General features: G+C 32.1%; 1 protein-coding gene across 11 annotated transcripts in view; it reads right to left on the bottom strand.

The window, feature by feature from the left end:
- The window catches only part of EYA1 (EYA transcriptional coactivator and phosphatase 1), a 148,304-nt gene that overhangs the window by 59,731 nt on the left and 67,230 nt on the right, over positions 1-21,343 (bottom strand). For 7 of the 11 annotated variants that reach the window (XM_074207097.1, XM_074207098.1, XM_074207100.1 and 4 more), the window contains exons 10-11: positions 9,252-9,391; positions 7,685-7,768 (exon numbers count right to left, since the gene is read on the bottom strand). In XM_074207097.1, coding sequence (XP_074063198.1) covers positions 7,685-7,768; positions 9,252-9,391 — 224 coding nt within the window. Of the gene's footprint in view, positions 1-7,684; positions 7,769-9,251; positions 9,395-21,343 lie in introns of all 11 variants that reach the window. The other 4 variants (XM_074207096.1, XM_074207089.1, XM_074207093.1 and 1 more) reach the window with 1 other exon arrangement.

Below are 21,343 nucleotides of genomic sequence, written 5' to 3'. Positions count from 1 at the left end.
TTCCCTATTGCTCCAAATACTTAATATCTTATTTTATCATCTCTTTATTCTTATTGGTCCTTAATTCTTGTTTTTTTGTTATGAAATTCATCATTATACTCACTACTATCTAGTTGTTTAGTCATTTACAATTGTGTCCAACTCTGTGACCCCATTTTGGGATTACTCCTTTTTACAGATGAAGAAACTGAGGCAAACTGGGTTAAGTGACTTGCCCATGGTCACACAGTTAGTAAATCTCTAAGACCAGATTTGAACTCATAAAGAGGAGCCTTCCTAACTCCAGGCATGGCACTTTATTCTGTGTTACTATCTAACCATAATTATGACTCAAATTTGAACAGCTTTTCATTTTTTCTTTGTTATACATCATCTCATCAATCTGGCATAATTACCCTAATGATGTAGGATGAGAGGTAATAGTATTCTAATTTCATAAATAAAGAAACTGAGCCTGAGTCATTAAAAGTCAAATAATTAGTAGAGTGGTTAAATCAATACTAGAATCTAGTGTTCTTTCCAATAAAATAAGCTGGCTTTATTCTAGCATCTTTGAAATATGTACAACAATAATAGTATTCTAATGAAATTCATGCCAAGGAAAGATAAAAAATATATATATTAAGGAAAATGATACCAAACAGAAGATAGCAACATTAAAATAAATTTCTCATGTGCAAATGTGTATGAGAATGTATAGATGTGAGTGTGTGAATGTAAAGAGTGTGAGATTTAGTATATGAAAAATGGGTTTGAGGTTAAAAATCTAAGGTTCAAAAAATGCCATCCCAGAAAGAACCGTATTCAAATTCTTCTTCCTGCATATATTTCTTGCTATTTTACTCTGGGAAACTAAATCTCTAAATCTCTTTGTACATTATTTGTACCTGGCTGCTCTGCTAGCCTTACTATCTCCAACAATTTATTTTCCTACAAGATGGAATCAATTCTAAAATTCCCATCTCTTCAGTACTTCCCCAGATGCCTTCCCTCTCTCAGACTGAAGAAATTGGAGAGTGAACATAGAAGATCTTTCCTGATCTTCCACTTATGGAGGGGGTAAGGACATTACCCAGCTTCATCATACCTTGTGACCACAAGGTACCCTCTCTTCCTTCCCTCTTTTTAGCTTTTTTAAATATGATCTCTTTCCTCATTAAACTATAAGTTACTTGAGGGCAGAAAATGCTTTTTGATTTTCTTTGTATCCTTAATATTTAGCACAGTGACTGGCACATAGTAGACATTTAATAAATGTTAATAGATTGACTGACTCCCTAGGACCTATGCACTAAATAATGGATTAATATGTAGAGTGTTGAGTGAGCTATCCCATGCCAGAAATACCCCATACTATAGCTATAAATCATAGAAACATTTTGAATACTATGAATAATGTAATTTGAAGGTATATATGTTGTGTACATACTCACATAGTAATACCAACACACATATGTATAGATATATAGATATATAGATATGTGTCTATATATATAGACACATACAAAACACACAAATATGTTTTACATATATCCATGAATATGCATTATATGATATACATTATTATGTATATATGTATATACATGTATACATACATGCATGAAATTACTTTTAGCTATATCCCATAGTAGCTGTGACAAAACTCATGGTTGCAGGGTTTTTTTTTTTTAATCTAATTTCAGTTACTTTTTCTAGAAGCTTATTTTGGTTCAAACTATCTATGGCTCTTTGTGTACCCAAAATGAATGTTTGTGGAAAAATTTAAGGAAAAGCTGTTTAACTTTTCTGAAGTTAGGAGAATATGAACAAAGTCATTTTTTCAGTGTAAAAACAAAGGACCATTCTATCCAGATTCGAGAACTAAATATTTTCTCTTTTAAGAACTTTAATGAGGTACTTTCTAAATTTGTTATTATTGAATTAGCAGTGAATTAGCTAAAATTGAATTACAAAAATACTCAGCAAAACTAATGCATTCAGATTGTATGCAGTCAAGAAAGTTAATGACAAAGTCAGTTTTCACATAAGAATAGTTCATAAATAAAAAAAATCAAATGCTGAGGTCCTTTATGTCCTAGAAATAGTCTACATCAATACAGAATGTTATCATTAACATTTTAGCATTTATAATTAAAATTTCTCTAAAAACTTTGTTTTAAAATCAAGGATAGTGATTTAATTGATCTATAAGTTAGTCAATAAGAATCTATTAAATTATAAAATCTATTAAAATGTTATGCATCAGGCACTGTGTTAAGTACTAGAAATGCAAAGGAAAAAAACTCAAATCTCAAATATAATAAAAATCAGTTCCTGTTCACAATGAACTCAATCAAATGGTGGATTCAACATATGAACAACTATGTACAAACAAGAGAGATATAAGTTAGATTAGATTATTCTCAGAGGATTAAGAAGGTCTAAGAATAGACTTTTTGAAGAAGTTAAGACTTGAAGGAATCCAGGGAAATCAGGAAGCAAAGATGAAAAAGTAGGGAAGGGGATTTTAAGACTCACAGATGAAGAAATAGCAGTAAAAGCATTTTAAGGATTTTTTAAAAAGAAAACTATATTACTTTGATTCTATTTTTATTCATACTTATATATGCATATCTTTCCCCCTTGCCAAAATACCTAAAATTTATATACAACTTTAGGCCCATCTACATTTTCCCCCTTTTCTCCTTTGTTTATAAAAAAAGAATCCTAACCAAAAACTTATAAAAAGTATTGTGGTCTTGTAGATTTAAGGGCATAGAAGTTGAGAAATCAAAAAATTATGACTAGGTCAATATAATGTTTTAATTATGGCAAATTAATAATATTCAGGAGTAATAATGAAGCCAAAGTACTGGAATTAAATCTTACTTGAAGAAAATTAGAATATACTTTAAAAAATTAGATAATTTGCAAAAGGTTAATATGCAAGCAGTTGCTTCTGATCTCTCTTGTAGGTATGTTCCACTGGGGTAATTTAAAGAAGGATGATCTGTGAAATTTTTATCTTGCATTGTTAATTTTTCTTAAAAACCTATATATTTCATGTGCTTTTTAAACTTTAATTTTTGGATAAATATAACTTATTATCAATTGTTCTTTAATGTGTATTTAGGTTCCTGTCTAGAGTACCAGGCTTAGTGCTGGTTTTGCATGTGTGGGATCAAAGAAAAGGTCCATAAAATACACTACATTGAGCCCCTTTTTGCAATTTAAAGCCACCAACTGCCAAGTAATTACTGAGCACAGTAATGGTACAACAGAAGAGCAGAGGAACAATGAGAGCATGTTTATTAGGATTTGCAGTTCAAGGTGACTATCTAATAAAGTGTGTTCAAATCAGGTGCAAACCTCTGAGGGAGGTACAAATCAACCAAAAGAAGAAATACCAGTGTTGAAACCCTTAAACAATTCCTTGTTTAGAATGCTGATATTACAGCCACAAATGCTGCCTGAATGACATTTTAAAGGTCTGCCCTCTCAATTTCTTTGTTTTTTGGAAAAAGAAGAAGCAGAAAAACAGGAAAAGGCACTATGGGGACCTGATTTGCTTTTTTTCCTAACAGGTTGACGGCTAACAATGGAAGGATTAAGGATAAGCTTCAAAAATTTGTTCCCTTATCTGAGATATAAAGAAATATTTTATGCTGAAAGCAATTCCTTTAAAAATTGCTTTGGAAAAACCACACACCTAAGTATAGTATATGGCCTACCTGCTGAGAGCTATGACTTCTATAGAATCTAAATTAACCCTTTTCTAAATCAACCCCATTTTCACAAGATCCAATTATCATAAATTCAATTCAGCAAAAAATATATATTAACAACTTACAATATACAAAGAGAGCATACAATCATCAGATTGAACATGATTCCTGTCTCATAGAGTTCATAACCTAATAAATCAGTTACAAATCTGAAAGATCATACTTACTAAAGTCTAATCTGTCTTAATCTCAATTAAGCTATCATCATCATGGTGGAATACTATGGCAGACACTTGCTTGTAATTTCTTTTTATGCATATTAAAATACTATTAATCAGTGTTTTTATCCCTGCAATTATATTACAACTAATGCCTGAATGTTAAATTGGTAATGAGAAGATTCATTCAAGCTTTTCAATGTTTTTCCTTACTTAGTACACTCCCTTTAAACATAATAAAAAAATATAAAAAGAAATTTGTCATCCTAAACTTCCTTTTAAGCATGAAGAAAAATTAACAGCTGGATTTAATGTACTGGATAACCACACAGTATAAGAACAGAGAGGGAATTGAAAGAAACCAAGATAGAGGGGAGCTAGAAAAAAGACACATTGGATCAAGCAATGAAAGACTATCTTCTTATATCCAATCAGTTATTAAGTTGTATCAATTCATCATAATTGTCTTTTCTTTCTATTTCCAGCTGCCATCACCCTAGTTCCAAATTTTTATTATTTCACATTAGGATAACTATAGGAGCCTCCCACCAGCTCCCACTCTCTATCATCAAATTGTTCTTCATTTTTACATATATTACTGTCCTCTCCTTATTCAAAAACCTTCAGAAACTATGTACAAACAAGAGAGATATAAGTTAGACTAGATTATTCCCAGAGGGTCAAGAAGGTCTTAAAAAAAGACTTGTTGAAGAAGATAAAAGTTTATTTTAGACTTGAAGGAATCCAGGAAGCCTTTCTCTTCACTGTAGGAAAGGACAATAATTACCTTTTAAACCTCATCTTCCATGGCTTCCCTCCTGCTCAACTCTCCTTACTGTCCTCTGAAAAGGCTTTATGCATTCACAGCTTTACTAATGATGTTCCATCAGCTGAGGATAACTTCTATCTCAATTGCAAATCTATCTCCTTTGTTGATCTTTCTTAGGTCTTCCAGTCCACTTAAGTTTATAACAACCAATGACACTTATGTGAACTAATGATTGTGGCATACAAGGTTAGAGATACAGAGAGAAATCTCCCTCTATCAAAGGTCATCAGTTCCTTAATTTCTAGTCTTAGGGAGCTGCCTAGATCTCTGAGAAGTTAAATGACTTATCCAGACACACAGCCTGAGGTCAGAGGTGGGACTTCCTAGCTTCAAGGCTAATATTCTACTATGTCATGCTGCCTCTCAGTAATATGAGTTAATTTTTCATATATATATATATATATATTATATATATATATATAAAATCTATAATTGGATTTGAAGTTCTTTGAGTAAACACTTCTTTTGTATTTCTTTATATTTTGAAAGGCATAGTAAACTAAAAAGAATTCTACCTTGGAGACAAGAAGACCTTGAATATTTAATAGCTCTGGATAATGGGATAATTTGTTTAATTTCTGTTAGCCTTAGTTTCCTCACAAACAAAATGCAGATAATTTTGCTAATACTTTGCTTTCATGGAATTGTAAATCAGGCTCAGGTAAGAGAAGTTGATAATCCTTGAAGCATTACAGAAATGAAAGTTTCCTTATTAATCCTTACAGAGCATAAATCAGTATCTTTTAAATCTAACATTGTCATTTCATACATAACTGTTATTTAGTCAATAGTCTAAAGACAAATATGGCAAGAATCAAAATTCCTCTGTCTCTTAACACCAGCAGAACTTAATTGTTTACCTTTACTGTCAGTATGAGTCAATTTCAAAAAGGAATAAAAATGGTTAATAGCAAATATTTTTTTTCACTGTGTAGCTAATTGACTAAATTCTATAACAAGTAAGGCACCTGTACCTTAAAATTAAGTCTATTAATTTGACTGAGGGATTCTGACTATTACAGATACAGTTGGTATCAGGATAGACTTGGTTGTAACTATTGAATCAATGTGACAAACATTCATTAAATAACTTCTCTGTGTCAGGTATAGTATAGTATAGTATAGTATAGTATAGTATAGTATAGTATAGTACAGTACAGTATAGTATAGTATATTTGCCAAAAAATAAAACAAAATGGTGTCCCAAAAAGTTGAAGAGATTCAGCAACTGGTTCTCCCCAAAGCACCATGGTCCTACACAATCTGACAAAGTGGCAATACCAATATGAACCTTTGGAGAAATATTTGTCTATTGCTGAACTGCCTAATAATTCCTTTTTCAGGTGTCTAATATTTACATTGCTTGCATTTTAATATATTACCAGGATAAAAGAGGAGATTATAGTATGCCTTTAATTTTGTAAATTAATAAGTATCATAGTAACTATTAAAAACAGATTTATGGCGACTCTTATGGATTTCATTTTTCCCAGAAGATACTATGATTTTTCCTCTTCCTACATGCTGTTCTGTGTGCAACATTCCTTCTCTTTGTTCCCATCACCTTTATTATAAAACAACATTTCCTCATAACACCCCCATTATACATTCTTCCCACAGATAGGATTACGACGAAGGAGGGACACTCTCAAACTTTTTTTAGGGGAAGTACATATTGCTGTAACTTGCTCTAATTTTGTATTATATCAATGAAATCCAGTATCAACTTACTGAATAGCCTTCTCATTCAATCATCTAACCCCCTGTGACTAAGCTAGATCTCAAGTAACTGGTTCCTATAGAGACAGAACTGCTAGTCCATTGTCCAGCATTCACTTCCTTATAACATACATAGTAAAGTACAACCACATATTTATCCCTACCACAGTAAATCTAAGATGAGTTAAATCAGGCTTCCTACTGAGCCACCTGAACTCTTTTTCAAGACCTTCCAAATCACTGAGAAAATGAAGAGTATCCTAAAATAAGATATTTAGCTTCCAGGTCTGGTCAGAGTGTCCATTAATTCCTGGGAGACTATTTTGGAGAAAAAAAATTCCATATCATGTTTATTACAGGCTTATGAACAGAAGTTTACATAAAAGTCCTGTAGACTCAGGTTTTCTAATGACCTGAATACTAGTCAGCAATTTATGACATATTTCAATCTATAATCAGTGTTCTTAGAAATAGGTCAGAATTTTTTTGACCTATTTCCTCCATCTAAAATAAAGAAAAGAATATAGATATAAAGATTCAATAAACAAACAAATCTGTACTAAAAATAAAATGTGATAAAGTTAAATTTATTCTCTCTAAAGCAAGATACATGCATCTTAAATGTTAAAAAAGCTGGGGACATCCCCCCGTGATATTTCAAATTAGTTTTCTTTCAACTTTTGAGCTCAGTGAGGAAAAATTCTATGAGGACCACCTACTCTATCTGCTTTAACTTGTAACTATAAAATATGCTAAGATTGGGGGCATCTTTCCTAGGTCAAAAAAAAAGGTTTGAATGAAGCTACATTTTTGTGTTTATTCTGTTTTTTAGGTTAAGATGCTCTTGATTTCAGACTATAAGAAATTATAACATTTCTAAAATATTCTCACTGTGCCGATCAAGAAATGGAAGTTGTGGGCACTGATACCCTATTCTATAGAAATTCATTCAGTATCAGACCCAGGATTATTTTCTTGGTTCTAAAAGGAAAGACTTTCTCCTAAAATGACTATGGAGGTTTTTTATAACTCCTTTAAAAAATTGTTTCCATTGTGATAAATGATTACAAACCACTGAACATACATATCCCAGTGGAAATTTCAAAGGTACTTTCCTAAATTATTATCTGTAGCTAATTTTGTTATTTGGATGCCAAGATTAAACCTCAGTTCAAAGAAGCTACAAATTGGCTTATTTGCTTCTCAAAACTCACCCTTCCATATCTGTTAGCATAGGATCCAGTAAGTAAGGAATGGAAAACGATGATTGTCTCATCCAAATCCCAGATGAAAACCCTCTGCAAAAACAGAATCAAATCAATGTGTCTTTGTACAAATTACAGAAATTTATGACTCAAATTAACATTGATATTGAAATACTGAAAACACAATTTTTTCAATATTCTATCAGAGACATCAACAACAAATAAAGGAGTATCAGATACAGCTTTTAGATATCCAATAATCCTACTAAACTTAATCAACAGAATTCTAAAAATTATATTAGTAAAAAATATATATATATATGCATATATATATATACACACATATACACAAGGAAGTGTCCTATGTAACAATATGTATACAATTATTTAGTTATCCACCTGCTGAATAGGCACAATCTCAGTCTTAGTTCTGTAATGAAGAGGCAGGACTATTCTGTTCTTTGTTCCAGTATAGACAGAGAAAAAGTAGACCATCAGATTCTTGTTTGTTCCTTATTCAATTTTCCTCTCTATTTTAAAAAGCAAAGTTTTAGTAGTTCTGTAACTTGATGATCCTCATTTTATAACAGATTCTTACCTTGTAGGAATTTAAGGGCTGCTAAGAAGAAATAACGAAATGCTATTTTGGGATTTTATACCCTTCCAAAGGTGGAGTTATTTGGTAAATTATTTAGCAATTAAAATAATACTTGCATAAAATGTGTCATTCCCTACACACCACAGTTGAATTTGGTGATAAGAACTATAAGAATTTTGAAGAGGACCCCAAGGATTATAATGCTTTCTTATTTCTATTCTCTCCTTGCTCAAACCACACCCCATCCCCCCCTTGCCACACACACACACACACACACACACACACACACACACACACACACACACAGACTCTCTCTCTCTCTCTCTCTCTCTCTCTCTCTCTAACCACTACCACTGCCATACAAAATGACAAGTAGACTAAAATGTTTTCCTTTGGCCTACAAGTTGACAAGCAATAAAATTTTTATTATAGTGGACTCAGAACTATTTTTAAGGTCTTCTGTTTTTTAATTAAAAAATGCTAATGACCTGCCTTAATATAGAACCATTCTTTACTACTTTTATAAAGAATTTGTCAAGGCAGCTAGGTGGCACAGTGGATAGAGCACTGGCCCTGGAGTCAGGAGGACCAGAATTCAAATCCGGCCTCAGACACTTTAATAATTGCCTAGCTGTGTGACCTTGGGCAAGTCACTTAAATCCTATTGCCATAAGTAAAAAAAAATAAAAAATGTCAAATTCTATATTATGGTATTATAATAATTTATAGAATTCCTACTATTTAATAGGAAATTAGGGGAAATGTGGAATTTGTGGATAAAATTGACTTTATAAGCAATAGATACATAATTTGCTTTTATACTGTGGGGGGGAGATGAAATATCAAGAAGTCACAATTGCTCTACTATGTAATTTCTCTTACAAATAAGGAACTAAAACTTATTTTGTGGTTTACATATGTAAATACACCTAGGACCACCATGTAGTTGTTCCTTTTGGGTCCAGGCATATAACATACCTCAAGGTCAGAATCTGGTGGTGGTGAAGGGTTATTGTTTCTTCGGCCCCGCCCACGTGATTTCCCATCTGAACCACGGCGCAATCGATCTGAATCTGAATCTTTAATAGGTGTTGAAGGACTGTGGATTGTACTGTACTCTGCTGAAATACACAAATGACTTTCACCTTTTAGTTTTAATACTATGGTACCAATTGTTTTAGTTCAAAGGGAACTTTTTAAATAACTATTTATACTTCATTTAACCTTAATTATAGATTAACCTGTAATGATACAGGTGAAATCTTTTGGAAGGCAATTAGTTTGCAAAAATGTTAGATAGGAATATAGATTTTTTTAAAGGACAAAAACCATTAACATCAGTGTGATTACACAATAACACTTTGATTTGAAATTCGTCAAAATAAATCACATTATAACTTAATATAGTTTATTTTCCCATCTATGGTTCTTTGTAAAAGAACAGTATATGTTCAACGTTATATAGTAGCAAAAATATTTTGTCAGTTCCCTCTTAAATTCTCCAGAAGTTATCTAAATAAATAGTGCCTGGTTATGCCAAGAAAATCATTAATTTGTCATAGTAGCTGTTCTAGTTGACTAATATCCCAGAGAAGACTTTTTTGGTTCATGGAAAAAGGATGAAAAGAAAAGCAGACTCTGAGTTGAAGATAGGAGTTTAGCTGTATACAAAATTGCCTCTCTAATGTTATCCCAGGTGAAATCACTCTTTACAAAACTCCAGAGGGCTTCCTCTATAGATTTGTGATATGCTGTTGTTCACTTATGAGAAATTACTTGAATATTTAAAAAAAGTAATATATTAGGGTTAATGATTAGTATTCTACTAGTATATTCAATTTGAGAAAATATGTATTCTGATACCACTAATAAATTAAGAAATTCAATACAAAACTGGTTTTCTACTATTCCTAAAATATTTTTCATAATTCACTTCTCCAATATTTTTCAATATACTAACTTTCACCAAATGCTAGGTATTATGGAAGATAATTGTTACCATGAAAATAAATACTTACTTCAAGCTCCAAATAATTTGCCTCTAATGAATAAATAAATGAACAACATTAAGTGAAATCATTTTACTAGGGAGATGAGAGAGATTACCCCTACTTAAGAATGGTTTTTTTCTATTGAGAGATAATGCTATAATCATGTAATGCTTACTAAAAGAAATTTACAAACTACTTTCTTTTAAACAGGGTCATAATCCTGAATTTTTTACATCTCTATGTGTAGTAATATGATTTACATTTGAAACCTAACTGCATATTTCTACTATATTTTCTATCATATCATCTTTGAAAATGCATAAATTAATCACATCAACAATGTTAAATTTTCCAACGGTATAATGCTCCCTTTGTTTTATTCTGTTTTTTATTTCATTTTTTAAAAAAGTCAATCCTTATTAGTTAAAACAGAATGAAGAATGGGGAAGAAGGTCAACAAAAATAACTGCCTATTCTTTAGGAAACCTAAAAAATGCTGCCTTACAGTATATTTTCCAATCTAGTTTTCAATATTAAAAAGAAATAGGGCTTCAACCAATTGTCTTTGGAATATTTTTTTATATAATCTCTCTTGCTGAGTTGAAATTTGTTTGAAATGTTCTGTTTTAGAATTTTCCTGCTTGTTATAATCTCAGCATTGAAATATATATATATATATATATATATATATATATATATATACATACACACACACACACATATATATACATACATACATATATTTGTGTATATATAATAAATATAAATCACTGTTTATATTCCTTCATATATTTAATAAGAAATGGAAATCATCTTTCCTCAGTTAAGTTATTGCTTAGCTTAACTAAATTATATAGCACTTATTTAGTTTTTTTAATCTTTCTGTAAACAATTTTTCCCCTGTGGTCTTACAATGATTTCAGTTCCTGGATTCCTCCCTGGGCATCCTGCAGGGTCTATACCTATTATTTTTAAGAATTATGTGAGAGAAAATGATCTTTAGCTTTAAAATTTAGGAACCCAGATGTTATAAAGTTGAATATTTTATCACCTTGAACATATGCTTGATGCTGTTACAAAAATATCAATCTACACACACGTATCATACATAAAAACAATGGTTTTGCATACACACAAAGACAAAATAAAAGCAGAAAAATTATTAAATTTTTTTCTGAACAGGTCTTAGGGTCAGGAAGATTTTGCTTCAGATCCTGTTAGCTGTTTTATCATAAGCAAATCAAATAGTTTCTCACTGGAGCAATTCTCTAAAATCATACAGTTACAGACAAGTTGCTGAGCTGGATCAGGAATTACCCCATTTGATGAAACCTAGATCATGACCTCTCCCTACCCTGCCCCTATTCTTCCCAAATTATAAGAGTCAGTATGGCATGCTGAAAAGAGAACTTCACTAGAAAGAAGCATATGTGAGCTCTGGTCCTGATTTTGTCACTGGGTGCCCTCAAGAAGTTGTTGAATTTCTTTAGGTCTCAGTTTCTTCTTGTATAAAATGAAGAGTTGTATGAGATCATTTCTGAGATTTTCCAAGCTTTGAATTATTTATTTTTATAGTGAAATAAACTGTCAAAGAATTATACAGTTTAAAAGTTGGAAGGAATCTTAAAAGTTACTACATCCAACCCCCTACCTAATATATGTCATAATAACCTGGTTATTATTATTTCCACCCTTCAAGAAGCACACGTTCTCTGAGCAGAGAGGCTACTCATCTCTTATTTTGTTTGTAAGCTGAATGTAGATCTAAATATATAGATGCAAAGAGGGTGAAAGATCATATGGGAAGGGGCAATATTCTGTCATGATTGAGGAAAGGGTGAATAAAATGTATACATCTCTCCCATTCACAAACATAGAATAAAAGAGAGGATGAAAAGGACTTTTTAAGATAAGCGTTTTAATCTTTAGTCACTTAAAGAAGAGGAAGAAAATTTTCGAGAAGATATTTACCAGGAATCCTGAGATAAATGAATGAGGGAACCATGTTACATAGGTGAAAAGAAATCAAGTGTTATATAGTATTAGGCAACTCCATCTGTCAAATTTTTGGTTTAATTGCAAATAATTTCTGCCTTTATTGTGTATCTTGTTAAAAAATTTGCATGGGCAATGATTTTTAAAATTAATTTAAAGAATGAAAGTTGAGAGAGAGATAGAGACAGAGACCAAGGGAGAACCTATGTGTATATGTGTATCCACATGTAATGGTCTGAATGAGTGAAAAAAAGCACTACTCAAAAATGTCTTTTTCTCTTCCAAACTCTAATATGAAATGTCTTCACAAAGATTAAACTAACATTCTAATCATATCTCAGATTATTTCTTTTCCTTGTAAATATATATCAGTTAAATTGAACAAACAGTCTATTATAGACAATTTCTGTGTTTGGTGTTTAGAGTGTAAACTTAAAGGAAATGACGTGGTCTCTGGTTTCAAAGTAATGATAAGAACTGACTCAAGACAAGTGCTATATAAAATAACATAAAACATAAGGAAGGAGGAAACATTTTCATTTAGAGTAGAGGAGACCTCAGGAAAGAGATAATACTTGACCTGAACTCGGAGAGCGACAATGAATTTTAATAGTAGACATGAGAAGATTGTGGTTAAGCAAACAGCAATTGAAATCAGAGAACCTGCATCTGATCCTGCCTCCAACATTGTGTGACTTTGGATATGTAATTCTGCCTTTATGTGCCTTAGTTTTCTCATCTAGAAAATGAGAGAATGGCCTGTGGAATCAGTTCAGTTCAATGTATGTACTTCTAAGGGATTAGTCCTCTAAACATAAGAACATCTGAACCAAAAGGAAGAAGCTAACCCTGTCATTTGAACTGAAATTCAGACTATTTCAGGGGGAAGGATTAAAAATAAGGGTATAAATATAAGTTGAAGCCAGCTTGTGAAAGGTACTGAATGTATTTATTCTATTGACCAGTAATTTCTATAGTATGGTGCATATAACTCATGGAATGCTCAAGTTGGTCCTTTGAGATGCAAGAATAAAAGAAGTGGAACTTTTTCTTTCTATCTAAGACAATAAAGAAATTATTCTTTACTAATATTTAATATGCACATTATTAATAACACTATAAATTTCATTCAATAGCCATATATGATATATGGTACATTAGTATGTGAGAACAATGTGAATTCCACAACATGAAAGGGTTCAAATTGACATCCTCACTTGCTTGTACACTTGTGAAACAATTCAATTTATATATTCTGGAATAAATAATTACATGAATTATAGTACCTAATTTTATTTAAACCGGGGTTCCCAATCTGAGCTGCACTGATCCACAAGGGGTATGTTAAGAGATTTCAGGGAGCTCATGAAATTGGATGGGAAAATTTTTGACTTTATTTTCACTAACCTCTAACTGAATTTTAGCATTTCTTTCAATGATTTAAAAACATAATTCTGAGAAGCAGTCTATAGGCTTTACCAGAATACCTAAGGGATCTACAACACAAAGAACCCCAAATAAATAGTTCTCACACATTGGACAAGTGGTTGAAAAAGTTTTGAAAAAAACCCCAACAAAAATCATGGATTGAAGATAACACTAATAATTTAGGCACAAGTAAGAAAAATAATAGATCTAACTCCTCTATTCCTAAAGAAACATTTATCATCCACATCATGAGCACACTATAATCCTGATCTAATTAGATCTGAAAAGAAGTTGGCTAAAAATAATGAAATGACCAAGAACATTTAAAATAAAGATTTGTGCCCTCTGTCATGAACAACGAACTTCATACTAAATGTATAATATTCTTGAGAACAACTAATGATGACATCATTATGATTAACAAGACTTAAAATTAAGCTTCTGTTGCTGAAAATAATGTATGTCACTTATAAAAACTCATATCAAGATACTTAACCTTGGAAATAGAATTTTCTAATCTGTTTTAAATTCTTCTAAACAAAAATTTCAGTGGGTTTTTTGGAATTCATTACTTATAAATATAATAACATAATACCTCATTATTAGTTTTCAGGAACAATTGATGGAAATTAAAAACTTTACATAATTATAATAGGTATTTCAAAGATATCACATATTTGTATCAATACATAAAATTTTTAAGAAATATTTCAGATCATTGGCAGATATTTATATTAATACAACTACATATAATTTATAAAGTTATAAATACACTAATATGCATATCACATATTTGTATCAATACATAAAATTTTTAAGAAATATTTTAGATCATTGGCAGATATTTATACTAATACAACTATATATAATTTATAAAGTTATAAATACACTAATATGCATATATTTCCTCCTCTAGAAAGTGAAAGGATGACTCCTTGGATTATTTCAAATGAAAAGTTAGCAAGTTAAAGGTATGAGAGAAAGACTGAATAGATGAAATGAGAAAAGAGTAGATGAGGCAATAGCATTATTCAAAAAGAATGAAATGTTAAGTGTTTGAGGTGGGAGTCAGGTGAAATAAGTTTGGAAAGGTAAGTTGGATGATCAATTCTTTTCTGAGAGGGGAGTATGATAAAAATATTGAAGGATCCTTATTCTAGGCAATATGAATTCATTAAACATTTTTGATCAGGGAGTAATATGGTAAGCCCTATTCAATAAGATGATGATAATTTCATCTATTTCCAATAATGAAGGATGATTTGAAGAGGGTAGAAGCTAGAGGCAAGGAGGCTCTTCCCCTTTCCTCTTGCTTATCTCATATTATTCAGTTGACTTCCTTAACCTCTTTCCTCCTTCACCTCTCTTTCTATTCTCACATTTGAAGTTGACTTTTTTCTAATCAAGGCAAACTATTCATGTACAAGGGAACCTATTCCATCTTGTTCTCTCTAGCAAACCACCCCTTCTATCATGCTATTAGGGGGCAATTATAATAGGTGAAAGGTGAGAAGGACTTGAAGACTTGATAGTTTTGCTTACAACTAAAATAAAATTTGGAGAGGAAAATGGCAAACCACTCTAGTATATTTGCCAAGAAAGCCACATGGACAGTATGGTCTGTGGAGACACAAAGAGTAGGGAGGGCCAACTGAATGATTAAACAGAAACAACAATTAAATTTTTCTTTATATCTTCCATTCTCTCCATAATGCTTAAATTGTGTCCTCTAAGATGGTTTTAACTCATAGATGTAAATATGACTATTGGCAGCTAGGCACAAATATCTGCCAGTGAAGAGATCTGTCCTGCCCAACTAAGATGACTTATTTGTAGTAAGAAGACCTACTTTCAATTCCTGACTTTATCATTTAATGAGTTATGTGAGTGACCTTTGACAAGTCACATCCTTTCTGGATCTAATGTTTCTTATTCATAAAATAGAGGTTCTCTAAGATTATAGTTCTAACTTCAAGTTTTAAATCTTTGATCCTATAATTCATTACACTATACCTCTGACTCTATATAGGGATAGATCTTTATCCCTCTAGGAATTAGGGAAACAGCATATTTTAAATAGCCTAGAAAGGATACCTGATTTCAATTTGTTTTATAATAGCTGTATGGCCTTGTCTAAGTCAGTGTTTCTAGGCCCCTCATAAGGGTCACAGGATCCAGATGTAGAAGAGGCTTAATTTAGTACAATCTTCTCATCTGACATATGGGGAAATTTGAGGAGCAGAAAGGTACAATGATTTGCCCAGAGTAATACAGGTGGTGTCAGAGCTGAGATTCAAAACTGTAGAATGATTTAGTAGACTGGGAAAGACTGGAGATTAGTAAGTGAGATTAGTAAGAAGGAATGGTTTGCTAGAGAGGACAAGATAGAATACAATCCTTTGTACTTGAGTAGTTTGTCTTGATCAGGAAAAAGGCAACTTCTAAAGTGAGAGTAGAAAGAGAGGTGAAGGAGGAGGGAATGGCAGAAGTCACTCTTGTGGACTTGGGCAATGATATGAGATGAGCAAAGAGAAATGGGAAGAGAAATTTCCCAGAAAATGGTCCTACTTTTTTAAAGCATAATTTGTGACAAGGATTTCAGTTGAGAAAGTGGGTCTTACACTTTGGAATGTTTAAAAAAATGAGGAAAAGGTTTGGAAGAATTACTGTGTAAATGGGATCACGTAATCAATTAAAGAGTTATAAATGGATTTCTTTGCTGCAGTGAGGACCAAGTTAAGATTATAGAACATACATCTGTAGTGGATCCAGTTAACTCAGTTTCATGATTTTCCACAGCTTTGTTCAGTAGTACATGTGTAGAAGCAAAGGCAGTGGATGGTGAGAATAATTCAAGGTAGAAGTTTGACAGGGCTAGATTGGTAATAGGATAAGGGAGTGTGGAATTCAAGGAAAAAAGGTCAATGGAAAGATGAACTATTTCATGAAGAAGGCAATATGAGAAAAGGAGGAGGATATAGACAGTACCAGGATGACAATCTGGGAAAAAATGAGGGATAGATGTTCAAGAGATTTTGGCATGTATGAAAAACAAGGTTATGTATTATAAGATGGAAGCTAAATGATAACAGAGTTTGTTCAAATAAGGGAATTTCAGAGTTCATGAACACAGAAATATATCATTTGTATGTGACAGTAAGATCAGGGGACTGCCATATCTATATTTGAATCATATTCCCCATATGACACATAATCTTTCCCACTTCATTGACTGTATCTTCTTTCCTTCCTATTCCTATTAAATATGTTAAGTCCTACTTCATCTTCCAAGTTCAGTTGCTATCTTATCATGTTAAAAAAAATCTGATGACTCCAACATAAAGTTAGGTTTTTGCTTAGTCTAAAATCCTCTTATACTTAAGTAAGCACCATATAGTTTTGTGCTTAATAGTTCTTTTATTGTTTAATGTATGAAGTTCCTTATCATATTTTATCCCATTGAATTGTTCTTAAAGTTTATCACAGTGCTGGGCAGGAGTGATAAGGCAAGTTACTGTATGTAGTAAAGATATACAAAATATGAAATTAGTAATATTCATGAATATCATGTTGTATATGTATATAAATTTCAATGCCAGAAAAGTTCATTTACCATAGATTGCATTTATTCATGTTAAAATTAATTTGAGAAGTAATTAGGCGATGCAGTGGATAGAGCACTGCTCTGGAGTCAGGAGAACTTGAATTCAAATCTAGCCTCAGACACTTAATAATTACCTAGCTGTGTGACCTTAGGGCAAGTCACTTAAACCCATTGCCTTGCAAAAAACAAACAACAACATAATTTGAGATATTACTGTGAAGGCTCAGAGTCCATAGAGGACAAAATTTTCCAGTCTTGCAAACAGCTCTGTTGGGTAGCTGGTAGATGCTTATCAGATATCTCTTAACTGATTACAGTAAACTATCAATTATTCATTCGTAAAGAATTCACTTGATGTGTTACTTGAAGTAGTTTAGTTGAATCCCATATTGGTATACTCTAACAAGTTCATGGCTAGGATCTTCCATCAGTCACATATGGTTCAGTGAATGTATACTCATTTTTCTATAGCCTGAGCAAAACATAATTAGACTGGGATATAAAATGCATTCCAAAGATAAATAGATTTGATTTTTGGTTTATATGCTGTTTTAAATTTTCTAAAGCAAGTATAGATATACCTTCTATTACCATGGATAATGAAATGCTGATTATGTGTACTTGTCTGTTACCTATTTTAGACTATGAATTCCTACAGGGTGGGACTATGTTTATCTTTTTTTTTGTATAGCACCATGCCCATCTGGGCATTCCAATACTTTTTTGATGATAACTCAAAATTAGAAAAACATGTAAAAATGGAGACAGGAGACAAGTGACTAAACACTATTCAACATATTTAAACACAATTTAAATGTAAGTCCTGGTTATTATTTGATTATAAACTGTCTAAAGAAATGTTTGTAGAGCAAAGGTCCCTGGATCAGATGGGCAGAAATCTACTCCTAAAGGGGTCTTAAAATTCATCTACTCTTACACTAAAGAAACTGAGACATCTCTATCTGTGAAATTAGACATCACTTTACAGTTTTTCATAGAACTTTATTTTTCTCATCATAAACCATCCCTACCTCTTCAGACGATTTCTCCTCATCTGTCTTATAGCACTTTATGTACTCACATTTACTTTATTTCTCCAACTAGTTTGCCATCCCTTACTCCTAACTTATCCTGGGGTACAAAGCAAATAATAGGAGTTCCAGGACTAGAACAGAGATCAAATTAATCTCAATCTGGTCTTTTTCTCTACTATACTCTATTGTCTCAAGTAACTTAATCCACGATTTGGCCAAAACTTAAAATGTTATGCCACAAACTGAATTTCTATTACCTTGTGAGATTTTTTTTTAATGTCACAACTACTCTGTTGATGAGTCAGCTTCATATCTAAACATTTAAGAAGCTAGGTATACTGGCACTGATCCAGATGAACTTGATTAATTTAAGAGTTTAGCTTGGTTTGAACTTAGCATAGTCTATAGTGAGAATGATCTATTACTAAAAGAATTTCATTCTACTGAATATCTATCAAGCACCCAATGGAAAGAATTATCAAGGAAATTTTAATCATGTTCCCTAAATAAATAACTTGCAATTTAAGCAAGTGTGCATATTAGGTAACTTCTTAGCAGTGCTACCAAAAAAAGGCAGGTGTTGAACTAGAAAAAAATTTTAGATAAAAGTATAAAGAATCTAAACATCTTGAAATTAATAGGAATTTTAAGTTTACATTTTTAAAGCACAGGGAATAGCAAAGTGCAAAGAACAGGTACTTACCTCTCATGTGCAAAGTGGAGATTATAGAAAATACTAAATATTTCAAGTACATAAGGACATTGTATGGGGGGGTTACAATTTTATAAGATTGGCTGGGGGACAAAATCAGCTGTATTACTCTATTTGTCAAAATGCCTAACCAGAACTAGAAAAAGAAAAGTGGGCATTAAAAACAGTTTGTCTCCCTCTGGAATGCTCAAGACAGGCAAGAATTGGAAGACTTTAAAAAAAAATCTTGAAGATGGCAATGTCCAAATGTAGGGTGGATTACAAACTTTTCTTCTGTTGATATTGGCACTCAACACAACCATCCTGAGTAGTTTTCAGAGTTCCAACATACGATAGAGTGGATACAAGCTGGCATTAAGCCTAACATAACTGAAGTAAACTGAGAAGCAGCTTGAGCCTATGACCTTGTGGCTGAGGAGGATTGCTTGTTTATTGGATTCTTTGTATTTGAATCTGGAGGAAGCAAACACATTCAAATTATATGCAGACAACAAATGATGCTGATGATAGTGGACAATGGGTTAGGCTACATTTCTGAAAGAAGGGGGCAGCCTGAAAGATTCTGCCACTGTATATTCTCTCTGCCCAACTGCTCCATATGGAGAAAATTAGGCAAAGCAGAGGAAAAGGAAGCTGGAAAAGTAGGTTCCAACTTCATTTAAATGCAAATTTATTCAGATAATTTAAAACTGATTTATCAATTTGATAGACTTTAGAAAAATGAAAGATTGTTTTTGAAAAATAATTTTATGGAAGTTATGGGCAATATAGCATTTTATGAGGAATATTCCTTTTACTGGGGATTGTAGGCTTTTTAAGAGAAGGGACTTTATTATTCATTTAGATATCTAACATCTACTACAATACATTGTACATAGCTCCCAAAAATATTTGTTGAATGAGTATTGAATGAAAACATGAAACTTACACCTTAATTATAAGCAGTTGCATATAGCTAGAAATAAAAATGGATTCTTTAATGAGACAAATATTTTACTCTAATCATTACAATAATGGTTCAAAACTAAAGGAGATGAATAAAATTGGAAACTAGATGGGTTAGTGGATAAGGTACTGGACCTAGAATCAAAAAGTCTCATCTTCCTGTATTCAGATCTGGCCTCAGACATTTACTGTATGACCCTGGGCAAGTCACTTTAACCCCATTTACCTCACTTCCCTCATCTGGAACTGGAGAAGGAAATGGTAAACAATTCTAGTATCTTTGCCAAGAAAATCCCAAATAGTATCACACAGTCAGACATGACTAAAAAATGACTGAACAACAACAATTGGGGGAGAGAGGATGATGGAACCAAGAATAAGATTTGGTTCTTAACCTGCTTCTTGCTTTCTAATTAATTGCATCAAGAATCCATGATTTCAGGGCAACTAGATGATGGAGTAAATACAGCACCAGCCCTGAAGTCAGAGATCTGAATTCAAATTCTGCCTTGACACTTGTTAGTTATGTGACCTTGGGCAAGTCACTGAGCCATGATTACCTCACACCATCCCCACCAAAAAAAAAGAAAGAAAAGAAAAGACTATGATTTTATTGGTGTGAATCTACTAGACATTTTCATGTGTTCCAACGGTTGAAAAAAATACATCTCCTTATAATCAACTTTATTAGTATTCTGCTTCTCTAAATTTAACTGGACTAGTTATTATCTAAAATTTCATCATTAGGCTTTTCCATTGCTGCAGGATCTCAGACAATTTTGGCCTCTAATTCAGTTTTTGAAAATCTAAGGTAATTGTTATAAAATAGTAAAGAATCATCATGAAATGTCAGGAGAGACACATGTTAACCAAGCAATATAAAAATGATGCTTTTGACTAAATTTAGTTCCAAAGAAGGGATATCAAAACCCATCACTTTTCCTTCATTATAGAAAGGACTAGGCCTATGAAACATTTCCTAAACTGGCAGATTCACTGAATTGTTGCTTAGTTTTGTTGATTCCAGAAAAATAAATTTTTTCCTGTAATATATCCAACAGGTGATCATCCAACCTTGCCTGAAGAATTGTAACAAGGGGAAATTCAATAACTCCAGATAGGGCTTATTCTACTTCAGGACAACTATAATTCTAAGGAAGTTTTCCCCATTATATTTAACTTAAATTTGTTCCTTTACAATTTCTATCCATTACTCTTAATTCTGTCCTCTAGCACCAGGAAGAATTTTTTTTTCAATATGATAGGGAATATTATTCAAATATTAGAGAAAATATAGGCCCTGCTTCAACCTTCTAGCCAAGATAGAACACAAAATCTTCTCATAAACTTTGAGAAAAATT

This window comes from Macrotis lagotis, chromosome X (genome assembly GCF_037893015.1).
Source record: "Macrotis lagotis isolate mMagLag1 chromosome X, bilby.v1.9.chrom.fasta, whole genome shotgun sequence".
NCBI classification, from domain to species: domain Eukaryota; kingdom Metazoa; phylum Chordata; class Mammalia; order Peramelemorphia; family Peramelidae; genus Macrotis; species Macrotis lagotis.
This window is presented reverse-complemented; position numbering and strand designations above follow the sequence as displayed.